Raw genomic sequence first — 15,392 nt, 5'->3', positions numbered from 1 at the left:
ATTTTCATATAATACAAGCAGATACATTCATCATTTTGGAATGTGTGTTTGTCAAAGCTTGGGAAAAAGGGATTATTGTTGGCCTGATTCCTTTTACAATCCAACCTGTGTGCCAGATTTTAACATACACAAACAACAAGGAAACCATTTAGTAAAGAATTTAGTGTGGTCATAAATGCTGTTTTCCATTACTCTACACCAGCTAGCAGCGCAGATCCTCCCATGTTTTCACAAGTCTAGCTGCGTGTACTGCACACCAACAACAGGCCAGAACATCTGTAATTGTTTCCTGAATGTGCATTACGTCCTGTTTACAGACACTAAAAACAAAATGTGAGTAAATTTTGACATGGGTAACAGAGAGCCAGGCAGTGACTACCCCCATGGTCTCTGGCTGGCTTCTTGCTCCATCACCCGCACCCCAAGTCCAAGCACGGCCCAGGCCGGCCAGCTGACTGAGGCTCTGGCCATGCGCCGTAAAGCTGTTTGGCTTCTGTTCAACCCTGTAATCCCTGAGCTCAGATCCCACCCACATGTGGCCTTCAGAGAGAGGCAGAGGCCCTGCCCTCTCAGCCTGCCGCAAGCCTCTCTGTCTGACAGAGAGAGAGCGAGAGAGAGAACGACAGAGAGAGAGAGAGAGAGAGAGAGAGAGAGGGAGCGAGAGGATTAACTCAATTAACCACAGGACAGGCCACTGCCCTCGTGATGGACATGCATGTCACTCAGGGATGGCCAATGCAGAAAAAAACACGCACTTTGCTGACTCTGTGACAAATGCTAAATGCACGCAAGCATCCGCAAACAATCGTGGACCCACTGAGTGGAAGCACACAAACACACAGTATGAAGCAGCTAAGCTGAAGAGGAAGGAACTGGGAGATCATTACAGGCTGATGATGTTATGCTGATGGCCATATGGCACCGCATCTTTTTAATGTTTATGTTTTGCTATGACAGCCCCTCGAACCAGGGTACAGTTATTCAGCTTATCTCCGTTAATCCTCCTTCCGTAACTCCACTTCCACCCTATTCCTGAGCTGCCCACTAAGCTCCAGCGCCAAGCCAACACCATTAACCCACAGCAATGTAATGAGAACTTGGCTAAATATTGTGCAACCACACAAGAAGGCTGAGGCAGGTTTAATAATCCACACAGATTTAAACACAGATGAAGAGAATAAGATGTGGCTATACTTCTGAATAACTATCTCATTCCTCCGGCAGAAGTCTTCATACAGGGACATTAATTTCATTTTACCACTTGGCTGAATTTTTTTTTTTATTTCTGTTGCACAGCAGAGTTGAGTTTTTATCGTTAATTCCTGTCGTCTGTGTTTGTTGTTGTCAGGTCTGCAGACAATCTGAGCTACGCCTGGTGCTATCTGATGATTCAAGACAGGAAGCATTTTTCAGATGTCCTCCATAGATAATGTGACACTGCATCATAGGCAGACTCAGGAAGTCCAACTGAACGAAATTTGACCCGAGCAAAAGACCTATACTAACTAGCAATCAGTTTTCCCGTAAATAATACCACAGCCCCTAACACTGAAACAGAAACTCCTCGTGGCAGCAGTTTGACGCAGTTAAGACAAGCCTCTGCCTCGTGTGAGAAACATGACAAATCCTGACATGTTTGGTTTGCGCTGAAAACAGATGAGAGTCACGCAGTGACACTGAGATGGTGGAGGGGCTGCTGCCTCATTAGCATTCATAAACACCTTGCTATTCCAGGAAGAACAGCCCAGCTGAGCGTGCTCAGACTCTGTCTGAGAATGGCTGGACACTGGCTCTGTGGCGGTGGAAAGGCCCAAACACAAAAAACACAGGGAGGGTGGAAAAAATGAGGCAGGTAGAGTTTTCAGCTTAACTGAAAGAAAACAGATTTCTTTGCAAGTATGGTCATAACTGGCATGCCACCTGAATCGTTTTACCAGTGGTCAGTATCAGAAGGCTTTGATTTCCTTTGTTCTTGACACGGTTTACTGCTGCAAAAGAGAAGTGTTGTTAACGAGTTTTACAGTATTAAGGGAACAATCATTCACACACTTTGGTTTCTTTGGTTTAAACCATAGTGAATGTTTAATTTGTTCCATTTCTTTTATCTGGGTCATTTAGTTTCACAATTTCAAGTCAACCAGCGTCTGTAAACCAAAGTCACATCACATGCAGATGGTTATTGGACAGAGTTTTGGTAACGTGTCATCTGATTAGAGGTCCCTGTACTTTAACTAAGCATAATGGAGCAGTGTGGGTTCTTTTCTGTAATTTACAGTATTTGGCGTTCACACCAGTTCAGAACACAGGAGGAAACGGCTGAATATGAGCATTACACCTGTGGTTTGACCTCATTTCATGTTATGCTAGGCTTTTCAAGACAAGGACCTGATGACCATCAGATTTCGACTTCCATCGCCTTATACTTATAACTCTTGTGTTAATGTAGTTGCTTCTATTATGTTCTCACTGTTAATGAACCACACTGCAGTTTGCTCGGAAGAGAACTGAGACTCGCATCTGCAGGCGCCGGCGGCCCCCTGCGGCTATTCTGTGCCATCCAAGTCTGAACGGCAATGTCCTCACCTGGCTAAACAAACCAGGCTGAAGGAACACACGCTCCAGAAAATGAGTGCAAACATTTTTAAATTTGATACAACAATACAACACACGACGATACAACAGTGTCGCAGAAGAGTCACTGAGATGCTCTGCCGAGTTATTTGCGTTATTACACTTGGACAGCTTTGCAGCAACTACCGCTCAGGAGGTTTTAATGTCAGCCGGGTGTCCATCATTGTCGGGTAATGTCTGTGAAATCATTTATTCCTGGCATCACTTTTGTCAACTAGGTTAGACAAACTGGGATTCAGCTCAAGACATGATGGAAGGTTTGACACTGTTGCCATGCTTTGAGCTTTTAGACTGCTTTGCCAAGCCGCCTTCGTCGTTTAGCATTCCCAATCCGCATGTGTACATCCTCCACACGTGACTGAAATTTGGAATTTCATTTTGCGTGGCACGCGTGGTTAAAGTATTGAATATTTCTAAAATTAAATATTGAACTCAAACTTTCGGACTGATGAAGTGTGTCTGGAGGTCAGAACCCCCCCCCCCCCCCCCCCCCCCACACACACACACACACCTCTACCTCCAGCAAAAACACTGACAGCTGCACTTTGGACTGCTCTGACCAGCCATCGCTCCAGAGGAGAACAGGGGAGGAAGGGAGGCAGCTCCAGCCGGCTGGTGCACATTTGCTGCATACAGCAGCCCCAAAGAGTTACCCCCCCTCCCTCCCCCACCTTCTCTCTCTCTCTGTCCCTCTCTCTCTCTCTCTCTCTCTCTCTCTCTCATTACCTCGCTGCCCTGCCATCCATCGTTCATCACTGGCACCGAGTGGGTAGCGCTGCCGCAGAAATGACTGATGGGTAATACCCTCCTCTGTCTGATCTAAGCAGGACCATCAGGGCAAAATCCTGCATCCAGAGATCCTGGCTGAGCAGTGGTGACAGGCTATGGATCCGCCTGTCGGCCCTGCTGGTTTCAAGGGCATTTCACCCGTTCAAGGGAAAGGAATTGTTAACATGGGAAGAGCAGCCGTATATCATCTGCTGGGGGAGATGGTACCGAAAGATGATGGGAGCTATCTATCAACGCAGCACATGGCAAGGAACTGTGTCTTTGATTTAAGACACTGACAAGTTTAGTTTAGGCCTGATAGAAATTGCCCCCCCAAAAAATGCCACAGACATGACAGGGGAAAAGAAAAGAAAAAAAAAATCAAGGTAGTCCAGGCATTGGAAGTAACAAAGAAAAAAAAAGAAAAAAAAAAAAGAAAAAGATAATTCAATGACATTCAGCATCACAACTAATGGATTACAGTTTTTTTTTTTTTTATTATTATTTTTTTTAGAAAGGTAATCTGTGTGAGGTGCTCACATAAAACTATAGATTCCAGAGGTCTTGAATCCCACAGCAGGAGAGCAGAGAGCAGATAAGAGATGTAAACTTACCTTCATCACACAGCAGATCAAGCAAAGTACATCTGAGTCAGAGTCTGCATAGCTCTACACTAGTCTGTCCCGAATAGAAACAGAAATGAATGAAAAGTTCCTTCTCCACAGAAATCTGCCCAGACAGGCGATGACGCCAGGAACCCTCTCTTTCACACTGATGGATTCCCAGAGGAACTTGGAGCTAGTTAAGGCTAGTGTGGGTAGCGGGCACCACCCTGCCCGCCTCTCCTCTGCCAGCTCCCGTCCTGTCCTGTTCCTGTGGTGCAGAACACACACACTGAGGCTATTGAAGGACAGGCAGCACCTCTGTCTACACGCCGGCTGTTGATGTTGGCATCTGGAATAAAGCCTGCCTTTCTCTCTCCTGCATGTCCCTTGCCCTCCCGCTGGAGTTTTCACCTCTGCCAAGGAGAGCTGTGAGGCTGAAATGAGGGGAAAAAAAAAAAAAAAGGGTTGTGTGCCGGTGTTACATCGCCTGTATGTGCCTGCTTGTCAGGAGAAGGGAGTGGCTGCCGAGTGTGACACACTTGATTACCCCTGCTGATTGGGGACTATTTTTGGCTTCTAATGGCACCCTCCTCAAACTGAAACCCTACGCTGTATACATGCCTAATTATGACGTGAAGGGCCCACTAAAATTGCCTTTACCATGCCCATGAGTGATCACACCAGGCTTCATAATATATACACTCGGTGGCTGTCACTGTCAGTCAGTGAACAGTTGCTATATTTATTTTATTTATTGTGAAATATGCTGTCACATAGCAACCAGGGTAAAACTACAGTGCATGACAGCAGGAAGAGCTGCTCCCTCCTCTTCCTGTCGATGGACACCGAAAGTGCACTTCAAGAAATAGGGAAGTACTATAGTTCAGCGTGGGACACTCCCAGCTAGTTACAGTTAAATAGCGTGAGAGCAAATATAGCTCAGGGTTCAGAAGAGAGCAATGAGCAAAGAGAGAGAGTGACTTGAACGGTCTGAGAGCCCGAAATGCAGTTCCCACGTAAATCTAATCAATTACAGTTACATAAGCATCATTGACAAAGTGCAGCCGGTCAGAAGTCGGCGTGGATATTTGAGCATTACGGCCAAGTGCCGAGGCAGAAAAAGGAAAAGCACTTTGTGTCATTTCTCCTCGGTGAGGTTTTCTACCATAATTCATGTCGCAAGGAAGCGCGGTCCCTTCCATTATTTAACAAAAATGGCATCTGAAAGCGGGCAGATTTTACACACTGAGCGACCCACGGCTTCCGACACAGTTTAGTAACTTATACATTCTACAAAAAAAAAAAAAAAGAAGCTGCTGTAACCCGATCCTACGAGTGCTATTCATAACCATTACACAGTCTGAGCAATCCCCCACCTGATACTCTGGAAATCTCCACTGCATGTGTAAGTAAAACCACATCGTTCAGCTCACGTAAATAAGCGGATACGGGCTTAGCCACAGCTGTCTTAAGTCATGCTTAGCAACAAAAGTCTGTCGCTAAGCCCGTAAACAATGTGCTTAGTTTCGCGTTTACAATCAATTTTGCCGAGTGTGTTCTCCTGTGTAGGCCCGCGCGGCATTTGTAATTACACTAATTGTGATTCCCATCTGGCAGAGTTGTCAATATTAGCCTTTACGAGTGATACTAACAGGCCCTCATGCATACCAACATATGCACGAAGCGGTGAGTTATGGCGACGTGGAGCCAAAGAGCACGCGCGGCAGTACAGACACAGCCACTTTAATTCGTTAAGAAATTCAACGCGGCGTGCGCCACATAGTAATATTAGCTCTTGGCTGGCCTGTTGCTCCGTTCGGGAGGAATCTGCCGGGTCTATTCTGAGGCAGGGCTGGGCAGGGATCAGCAAACAAAAGTGCTTCCTGCAGATTTATGCGTCAACAGCATGTAGACTCGAGCTCAAAGTTTGGTGACCCCTGCAGATCTACAGTAACCTCCTCTCCTTGAACACTTCCTCCTCAGGGGTGACCTCTGCTTACCCTTCCAGATCAGCACTTCCCTGTAAACAGCCCCAGATAGGAAAGGGGACTCCCGCTTCACATTCCATTGTTTCAACAACTTGTTGTGTCAGCGAGACGCACACATGCCAAAGATGTCCTCCCCTTATTTAAAGATGCCTCTTCCAAAACCCCAAAACATGACAAATGCGTGCCAACAAGCCGGGGTGGTGTTCTGACATGCAAGCGATGCCAGTTACAGAAGAAAAGATTACCAAAGGAGGTGCACATTATCTTGTGCAACAGGGTGTGATGGGTGTGATAATGACGGCTGCCTCTTCCCAGAAACGCAAACTACATGCTCCTGCCTAATTTGTTTGACTACGAATCTCATCACTTTTGAGTTGTTTTCTCGGTGTGACAAATCTCAGTGTAATCTGTAAATGCTGTGGTATTAACCTGCCGCATCCATATCAGTAATGTTTTATGCTAAGCAACCCTGAGGGACCTCAAAAAAAAAAATGCAGCCTCAGCACAGCTGAAAGGATCCTTTTCATTTATGAGTTGGAAGCACACTAAAATCCCAGCTACTTTCCTCTCCAGTAAAATACGAGTCAAGCAGTCAGCAGAAGTTATTTCCCTAAGCTGAAAAATATGGGTGTCATGGAGAGGAAGGATTGGTAATTGTTTTTAAGGATGAGAAGGTGAAGAGTACAATATATCAAAAGGGAACAGGAAAGAACTTTTTTTTTTGTACTCCAGTCATCATTTTCCACAAAGTGCTTTTGAGGGCGACCATTTCAACCATTTGTCAAAAGCTTTCTAATGTAGCCGAGCCCCGCATGTCCCCACCAGCTATCTTTTATCCCGAGCAAGGCAGCAGTGAGACGAAGTGGACTGGGAAACACTGCCGACTACTGCACCTCCAGCATTTTTCTGAAGCCGCCCAACTGTAGTCGGAGGTAGACTTCAGCAGCGAGAAATCTCCCAAGACAGTAATGTTTTTCTACAGAAGAATGGCAGCGGTTTCTATGGCCTGAGGGGCTGAATGTGGCTTCTGACTATCTTCCAAACAGGCAAGCGAGCGGCCTGACAGGGCCTGCCAGTGTTAACATAATCGTCATGTACTGTACCAACGCTCATACCTGCTGGCTCTCCCTTCCCTCCCCCGAGGACACCTGTACACATCAGACACCGTGATGTCTCCTTTTCCACGGAAACAGATTAGTACCGGAAAAAGCTTGCATTTCAATTGCATTTCAATTCATCATGCTCACACTCAAACTGCTGAATTAACAAAAATGACTTTGCGGAATGCATTTTCAAAACAATCGCATTTGTGAGGCGCAACTTGAAATTGAATTCAGCGACTTCTTGAAGCCAGGCTGGGATTTTGTTATTAATTCATTCAAAAGCGGTCAGCACATTAAGAGACTTGCATGAGCCAGACAGCAGCCTCACTGTCCTCACCGTTATCTCCAATACCACAGGGTTAAGCGATTCTGAGCTAAATCACAAAATGTTTCTCCCATTGAATCCGCAAATAAAATGTTCACCAGTGGCTGTTCTTTGCCCCCGTGTGTATTCGCAGGCGTCCTTGAACACGAAAATGTTTGGGATGCCATAATGTGCAGTGTCGTGCCCCCTGACCGACACAGTGAATCACCAGCGCTGTCATTCTCCCCTCAGCACTTAAACATTTACACATCTAACCTGCAATTTGGTTGGCTAACACTGACACTGAAAGCCTGGAAGACTGAGTCATATATTAATCCTCTTCAAAAGGAAATCCATGTCGTGAGTGCAGAATAATACCCCTAAGAAGTGCAAAATCCTCTCCTATAGGAATACTACTGCCATAACTCTTAGTTTTAGGAGCTGATCTCCAAGCGATAGAGTTGTGCTGCACGCTGAACAGGTGTGAAAGAGTCTCAGGGCAAACATCATTTCTAAATGTTTTTTTAAGCTACTTAGGTGCTATTTTGATATGGATTACCATAAAGGGTTGACTGCTGCAAAGTTAAGGCGCAGGTAAATATTTGAAACTCATTTCAAAGTCATTTAGTACACTTATCTATAACTGTCAGCTTACCTGGATTGTCCCGATGCAGTCAACCCCACCCGTCTTGGCACACACACACACACACACACACACACACCTCAGAGCAAACCCGAGGAATTATTTGCAAATATTTTCTGACCCAGGCCTGATGCAGGAATCAGATCTAATTCCCGTTTGTTTGAGAAGCGACCAGACTGAAGCAGGAACCGCGCAGTCCTTTGCTCATCATCAATTCCAAACAACTGTAATCGACAAGCTCTGGCGTCCAAAGGCACTGGAGTGCATCGCCTCTGTTCACATTCCAGTGACTGGGAACAGGGTGTCGGAGCTTCTGGAAGTGTTTTCCTTCAGCAAAACCACATGGAAAAGCCAGCAGCCAAGCCACAATCACCATGGGCCATTTGGCTACAAATGCAGGGTTCAACCACAAGTGGGGAAAAAAAAACAAACAAAAAAAAACACACTAGTTAACTCAAACTTGATTCTTATACCATGTGCTTCACATCTTTGGTATGTCAGGTACTTTTAAGGGGATGCTGTTAGAGATTCCTCATAAAGCACAGGTGGTATTTCAACATTGGAGAAAACTGAAATGCAAACCCACTCAGAGGGATTTTTTTTTTAGCATGGTAATGAAGCTGAATGGGCTACTTTTTCCATCATGTTGTCTTGTAAATCTTGATGTATGAACGAACCATGACGCACACCCACCGAGTCGACCCATGACATCTTACGCTTCACACCAAACTCCATGTGAAGGGAGTGAGCTTTTCCACGGCTGTCTGGTGGAAAGAACAAACTCAGGGCTCCGTTTTCCTTGGCAAGACCCGAGGAACAGGATGCCCACGGTGAAAGCGCCATTCAGTTTATCTCCTCGCAGAAAAACACACAGGCGCACTGTGTCATTATTTGAACACATTTTGACACACCACTGAGTTGCATAACATGTAGTTTACAGGCAGAGAGACATCGGCCTTTGTTTCTGTACCTCTCATTTATGATTAACATAATTACCTCCTGGGCTGTTATGATAGAATATGGCAGAATAGGCCTGTTTACTTCAGACACACCACATTTCAGCAAGCTGGAACAAAACAAATCAAAATGCGACATTACAGACAAACGACACGCCCATCAAGTGCATCCATAGAGAGAAAAACACCTTTCACATATAGTACTTGTACTTCACTATATATTTGTACTATATTTCAAATTACATATAAATTGGCGTGTTTGTACATGAAGACATTTGTTCAAAATATACAGTGGCAAGATGTATGTTATCAACAGTGCAGAAGAGGAAAATTTATTTCCAGTGTCAAACATATATTTTGAATGCGTAACATCTCCGTGAACAAACACATTTTCTGGCCAATTGTTTGCACATTTGATGCCTATAAAACATCTGGGTAAATCTGCTGTGCATGTTATTTGCAGTATGGGCATGTCTATCTCTGCTGTGTCTTAGCATTCAGCTCTGCAGCAGCAGCAGATGTCCCTCCACTGCTGATGTGACAGCGAGAGCGGCCATTAGTTAAGAGCAGCAGCAGCAGCGAGCCAGGGGACAAGCCTGTGGGTCGCTTTTACCAGAGGTTAAAGTAATCTGCTGTGCCAGACAGTCCACACGGAACCAAGTGACACACTGAAAAAAAGCCGAGTAGGTGACTTTCAAACAACCAGCGTTTATTACTCTATGAGCTCTATTAGTAGTGACTGCAGCCTGTCTGAATCGGTCCCGATGGACAACAATCTTTTGTTGTGAAAGATCACTGCAGCCACCGCCATTAATAACTGTAGGACATGTGGAGCATTCTCTCGTGTGATGTCTTCACACACTCAGGAGGAGCTATCCTACCACAGCCGATGTCTCAATCCAGCATGGGAGTTATTATGAAACTGAAACGGAATGACACGCCATCGTTCATGTTGTACATCTCCAGAATGCCTGTTGTTATGTCTGCTGACAGTAATTGTGTCAATAATTGGAGCAGACAGAGCAAGCGGCAGCATAATAATCCCCCACAGCTTTTCCTGCCATATTTTTGGGCCTTATGGCAACCTGTTGATGCCAATCCCAACGCTGACCCAGTGGGCCAAAGCAGGGTGCGTGTAAACAGCTTAATCCAAATTGCGAACTGGTTGAACCCTGCAGCCCATCACCAGGCATCTGAGAGGGAGAGGCGTGTTTCTGCACAGTGGATTATGACACTCATTAAATGACAACTAGCACTAGTGTGTCATGAATGAGCGTATCTGTTGGTGTGTGAAGGCACGCTCACACCCGTCAAGTTTGGAGTGGTTCATTTGAATTCTGCAGCATTTACTCCTAAGTTTCGATTGTTTTGGCCAGGTGAGAGAAATGACATTCAATCTGCGTCGGGATGCCAGGAAATACAATGCGGATCTCAGTTCTCTTTGAAGAGAGCTGCAGTGCGGTTTGTTGGGAGTGAGAATACAATCTGAACATCTGATAGCCAGGAGTTTAACCATGCTCGGAAAACCTGGGGAAACTGAAAACCAAAAACAATGACGTCTCTAAAATCATGACAAAAACAGCAGTATCATGGGGTGTCCACATAGTAGAGCATGTACCATGTAATGTGAAGGCTATGCTGCAGCAGCCTGGGTTCGAATCGGGCCCAGACCCTTTGCTGCATGTCATCCCCTCTCTCTGCCCTGTGTTTCCTGTCTCTCTGTGACTCCCTGATGAAGCAGAAATGCCCAAAAAATAATGCAAAAAAAAAAAAAAAAAAAGAGAAATTAAGGGAAACCCACAGTCTGGACTAGTACTCTAGCCAGCTATTTCTATTGCAAATTACATCAAACAGCACAAACAAGTCCATCATGCCTTGCTAAACTTACAGGGACTGAAATTGGATTTGCTTTTACCTGGCAGCGTGACAGGTTAGACAAAACTCTGCCCAATAAACAAGCTATTTGTGACTCAGTGGAACTTTTGTTTATTAGCACCTGGTTTGCTTGTAAGGGCGCATTGTGTACCAAAACAAACCAAATAAAAAATGCAACAAAGTAAAACCCTGTAAACTTGCCACTGTGCTCCAGACAGAAAAACTGTAGGTGTGATCGCAGCCGTATTAAACATAAATTGCCAGGGGCTAGAATAGCAGAGTCCACCTACACGGAGCTTACGTGAAAAAACAAGATGTCATGTTCTCACTTTTTGATTTCTTTTTTTCTTTATCTCAAAGGAGCCACACAAAACTCAGTTCTCCAAACATAATGAGGTCAACTCAAATTCAAGGATGGAAACGCATGGCGTACGGCAGCCTCGATGAGTCAGCGTCACAGATTTGGATTCCATTCAGCCTCGGCAAACTCCAATCAAACTCATTATCCCGGAGTGGAGTCTCCTTGGTGTGATAATGAATGACGGGCCGGCGGAGCTAGCTGCTGTCCGGCAGGCTGGGCCTCAACCGTCTTTGAAATGAAACGCACGATGAGTCATCAGGCGGCTTGTCATAGCTCGCTGGCTCCATCGCCACTCGCTGTAAATATTCATCCTGAAACCCTTTTGATTGGCCTATGGTTTATTTAAGGCATGCTGATGTATTTTGCATTAAAATAGCTTAAATGCATCAGTGCGCTTCGCTGGTGGAAAAAACGTCCCCGCAGCTGGGAGAGCAGGGATTTGAATGCGATGCCCTCTCAGAACACTATTTGCATCCTCAATTTGGCTTCCCCGAGGATGGCCAAGTTTCATATTCAGAGCAGGCAGGAAGTGCTATTGTAAATGTTGGACAAGCAAACACATCCGCGATTGCCCGACAAATGTCTTACACGGTTTGATGTATTTGCACGAGAATCTAAAATGCTTGAAAAGAGGTAATGTTTACTGTGCTGTATGTGAATCTTTATGAGCAAAAAAAAAAAAAAAACACAACCTCACAGGAAATCTGAGCCCATTCTAATTCATAACCACTGAGGATTTCATTGTTGCACAATTATCTGATACCAAACAGCTTACTACTGCATAATCTACCCAAACTGAAATCCCGCCCCCAAGGATATAACCAAGAGCCAAAAAAAAAAAAGGTCTGGCTTCAGAAATGGAACAATATTCATCAAGATCAAACAAGCCGTGGCACAATCCCGTACTGCAGGCTGCAGCCGTAAACTTATCACGGACAAATTCTCGTGCGCTTTGCTAAAAACCTATGTAACTGTATTAAGATATGCTTCGCGAAACAGAAAGTAAGAAATAAAGCAGGACTAAGGAGAGGACTGATCTGCTGCACTCCTCCATCTAATTTGCAGTAATGGGGAGTATGGCACAGGAGCCCATCCACTTTGTAAGTTGAATGTGTCTAGGTCAGCACAGAGAGCAGCCTGATGTAATGAACTATTCCTGGGTCTGTTTAAGGGATCAATAGGGATTCATCACATAGCCTTCCTGTGCTCAGCAATATGTTTTAGCCAAATGCTTCGAAACGGGGTGTAGAGGATCCTCCTCGGCAAAAAAAAAAAAAAAAAAAAAAAAAAAAAACACAATCAATGTCCCTTTACTCTGCAAAGCTGCTTGGAGGACACAGCAGCCTCTGCATGGTAAAAGGTGGGATGGGGAGATGGAGGGGTTGGGGTGGGGTGGGGAGGGGAGCGACAACAGCCCAGGCTCTGTCTGAACAACTTGAACCGTCGCTTCAGCTTTTTGCAAAGAAAGCTGTGGGTGTCCTCCAGCAACGCAGCATCACCAGCTGCCATGACATCAGACTACAGGGGAGAGAGAGAGAGGGAGAGAGAAACAGAGAAGGGACGGGAGGGCGGGCATGCCAGTGCAGCTGCTGCAGTCATCTCTGCCAGACACCTGCCTGGGCAGCGGGTGTAAACAGAGTGGGGCATATGCAGCCCACTGCAACACTGACACACATACACACACACACATGCACACATACACAAACACACCACACAATCTCTCTCTCTATCTATCATACATTTAAATCACACACTCACATCTAGCTTTCTCACATGCCTTTCATACTATTCTCACTTCAGACAGGACGCATGCAAACACATGCCAAAAGAGCAGAAGCAGAATACGCAGGTAGATTGTGGTGGGTAAAATAATAATAATAATGCCAATAATACTAAAAAAAACAAAACTGATGGATGCACATGAAAACACACGTATGACAACAAAACAAGTGAAAGCAGCAGCCCTACCGGCAGAGAGAGAGCAGAGAAGCTCAGCCCGGGACAGAGTCGGTGTTGGCAGGATAAAAGCTAAGGGACCATCCTTGCACATTCACCTCCAGCTTCACACAGAGATGGATCGGGCCCACTGGCTCCCCCCCCACCACCACCAACACCACCCCACCCTCTCTCTCTCTCTCTCTCTCTCTCACTTTTCCCTCTCTCTCCTCCACTGTCTCCTGTGCACTGAGCTTCTCTCCCTCCCCCTGTCACTCTCTTGACACGACTCGGCCCCTCCCCTCTTTGGACTCTCTCTCTTTCTTTCTGTGTGTTTCTTTCTCTTTCTCTCTTTCCATCCCTCCCCTCTAGCCGCCTCCTCTTCCTCCTCCTCTCGCCCCCCCCCCCCCCCCCCCCCCCCCCTCTCGGTGGGGTTGTGTGTCCAGCCTGATGCAGCTGAGTCCCTGCCTCTGTGGTGGTGCTGCAAGGTCAAGGTTGGTTTCTACATCTGGTCTGTTCTGGCTGGAGAGAAACGCTGTAAATTAGCAGTCCTCAGCCACTGAGGCCCAGCGGATTTCACTGACCGGCTCATCCGCCTTGAGAGTGGTGGTAATGAGTGAGACGACCTGCTGTAGTGTTTGGTTTGGATGGAAAAGCTGCAGGCTTTGTAATGGTACATAAGGGAGGAATGCACAATGATTTCTATTCATATAAGGCAGAAAAAAAAAACATGCTTAAAAACATGCTCCATTTTAACAAGTCATTTAGTCTCACATTCAGTGGTAAAATCAAGCTTTTCTTAAATCAAATGTCAGTGGGATGAGATTGTTTCCATAATCAATTTGTTTCCAGAATTTTCTTGAATCGAGTGTCAATTTCTTGATCCAAGTGGGCTGATCTACATTATTGTGCCTTGTTTCGACATATTATCTTATTATACCTCCAAGAAAAATTCCTGAAACAAGTGAAATTGAACTGGAGGCAAGTGGGATTGTCTCATCCCAGTGTTCGATTTGTTTAACTCGATTTACGGAAAAAAAACATACACATGTGATCTAATGACTTGTTGCGATGGAGGTTCTTTGCAGTCGATGCTTTTCTTTGCTAAAATGCTCCATTTGTGAATACCTTACAATGGCTTTGTTCTGCTGACCACGATGCACAGCTTGAATTTCATATCACAGATATTAACATAAGCTTAAAAACATGGTAAATTCCATTATGCAAATCTTAAGCCGAGTAAATTGACTTCAGATGGGTTTACCATCCGTAGCACCTCTATTCTTGGGCCTCCATCACATACGAGAGGCAAGACAGCAACACCAACACTGCACCACAGCCTTAACGCTTAGGCCTAAGCTTCCTCTTCGACATGAACGGTCATGTCATGTTCAGGTACACTGAACGTTATCATAAACACATGGTGAAACACAAGACAATGATCAAACAGGCCTCCCTCCTTCTGTTTTTAACAATAGAGTCATGTAAAGCCAACAAGAATAATGAACAGCAGGAAAGAAGTCCCTCGAAAGGCGACAGACTTACTGTTGTAAACTGCATCTGGCACGGAGCGGCATTAATATCCCGACCGAGGCTCTCTGTCCACCTGGGAGGAAGTTTGTTAGGGGTTGTACCCCCTTTTAACCCTGCCACTCACAGGGCTGTCGCCACACAACCGATGTGGGTGCACGACTGCAAGCAATCCCAAAAGAGAGAAGCCGAGAGAGCGAGAGTGTAAACTATTTGTCGAGCTCTTACCACTGGGCCTATAGGATTACGGGTAATGGGATTTCCCACTAATGGCCCCTTCTGACAGGTGGCGTCCTCGTTTAGCTCAAGTTCAGCTTTGGTTATAAAAACACTGCAGAGGTTTAAAGCTTTCCTTACTTTCCCCCTGTGCTGCAAAAAATATCCACATTAGCGAGTGCTTTTAGTGTTGAGTCTAAAAATCTTGTTTGCCCTAAAGCAAGTGCAAAAGAAAATCAGCTATTGGGATGAGATAAAATCTCACATGTCTGATGCATTCACCTGCTCTGCCAATTGCCTCGGAACAAGACTGGTAATATATCATTACCAGAATAAAGTAATTTTCAAGTGAAATTATTTTACCTGAATGGCCAATGAAAATGGCTAAATGAAATTTTAAGACTAAATTCTGCAAAGATGTAAACAGACAAAATGACTGGATGACTGAAATGACTGAAATGGTTGTGAGATGGAAAA

The 15,392-nt window shown here is 45.3% G+C and overlaps 1 protein-coding gene across 1 annotated transcript in view; it reads right to left on the bottom strand.

The window, feature by feature from the left end:
• iqsec1b (IQ motif and Sec7 domain ArfGEF 1b) overlaps nt 1-14,996 on the bottom strand; it is a 43,644-nt gene extending 28,648 nt beyond the window's left edge. The window contains exon 1 of the mRNA XM_030051912.1: nt 14,715-14,996. Coding sequence (XP_029907772.1) covers nt 14,715-14,746 — 32 coding nt within the window. The 5' untranslated portion in view covers nt 14,747-14,996. The remainder of the gene's footprint in view (nt 1-14,714) is intronic.
• Between the last annotated feature and the right edge of the window lie 396 nt (nt 14,997-15,392).

The sequence above is a fragment of the Myripristis murdjan genome, chromosome 5 (genome assembly GCF_902150065.1).
Source record: "Myripristis murdjan chromosome 5, fMyrMur1.1, whole genome shotgun sequence".
NCBI lineage: Eukaryota > Metazoa > Chordata > Actinopteri > Holocentriformes > Holocentridae > Myripristis > Myripristis murdjan.
Note: the sequence above shows the minus strand (reverse complement) of the source record. Positions and strands in the feature narration are given on the sequence as shown.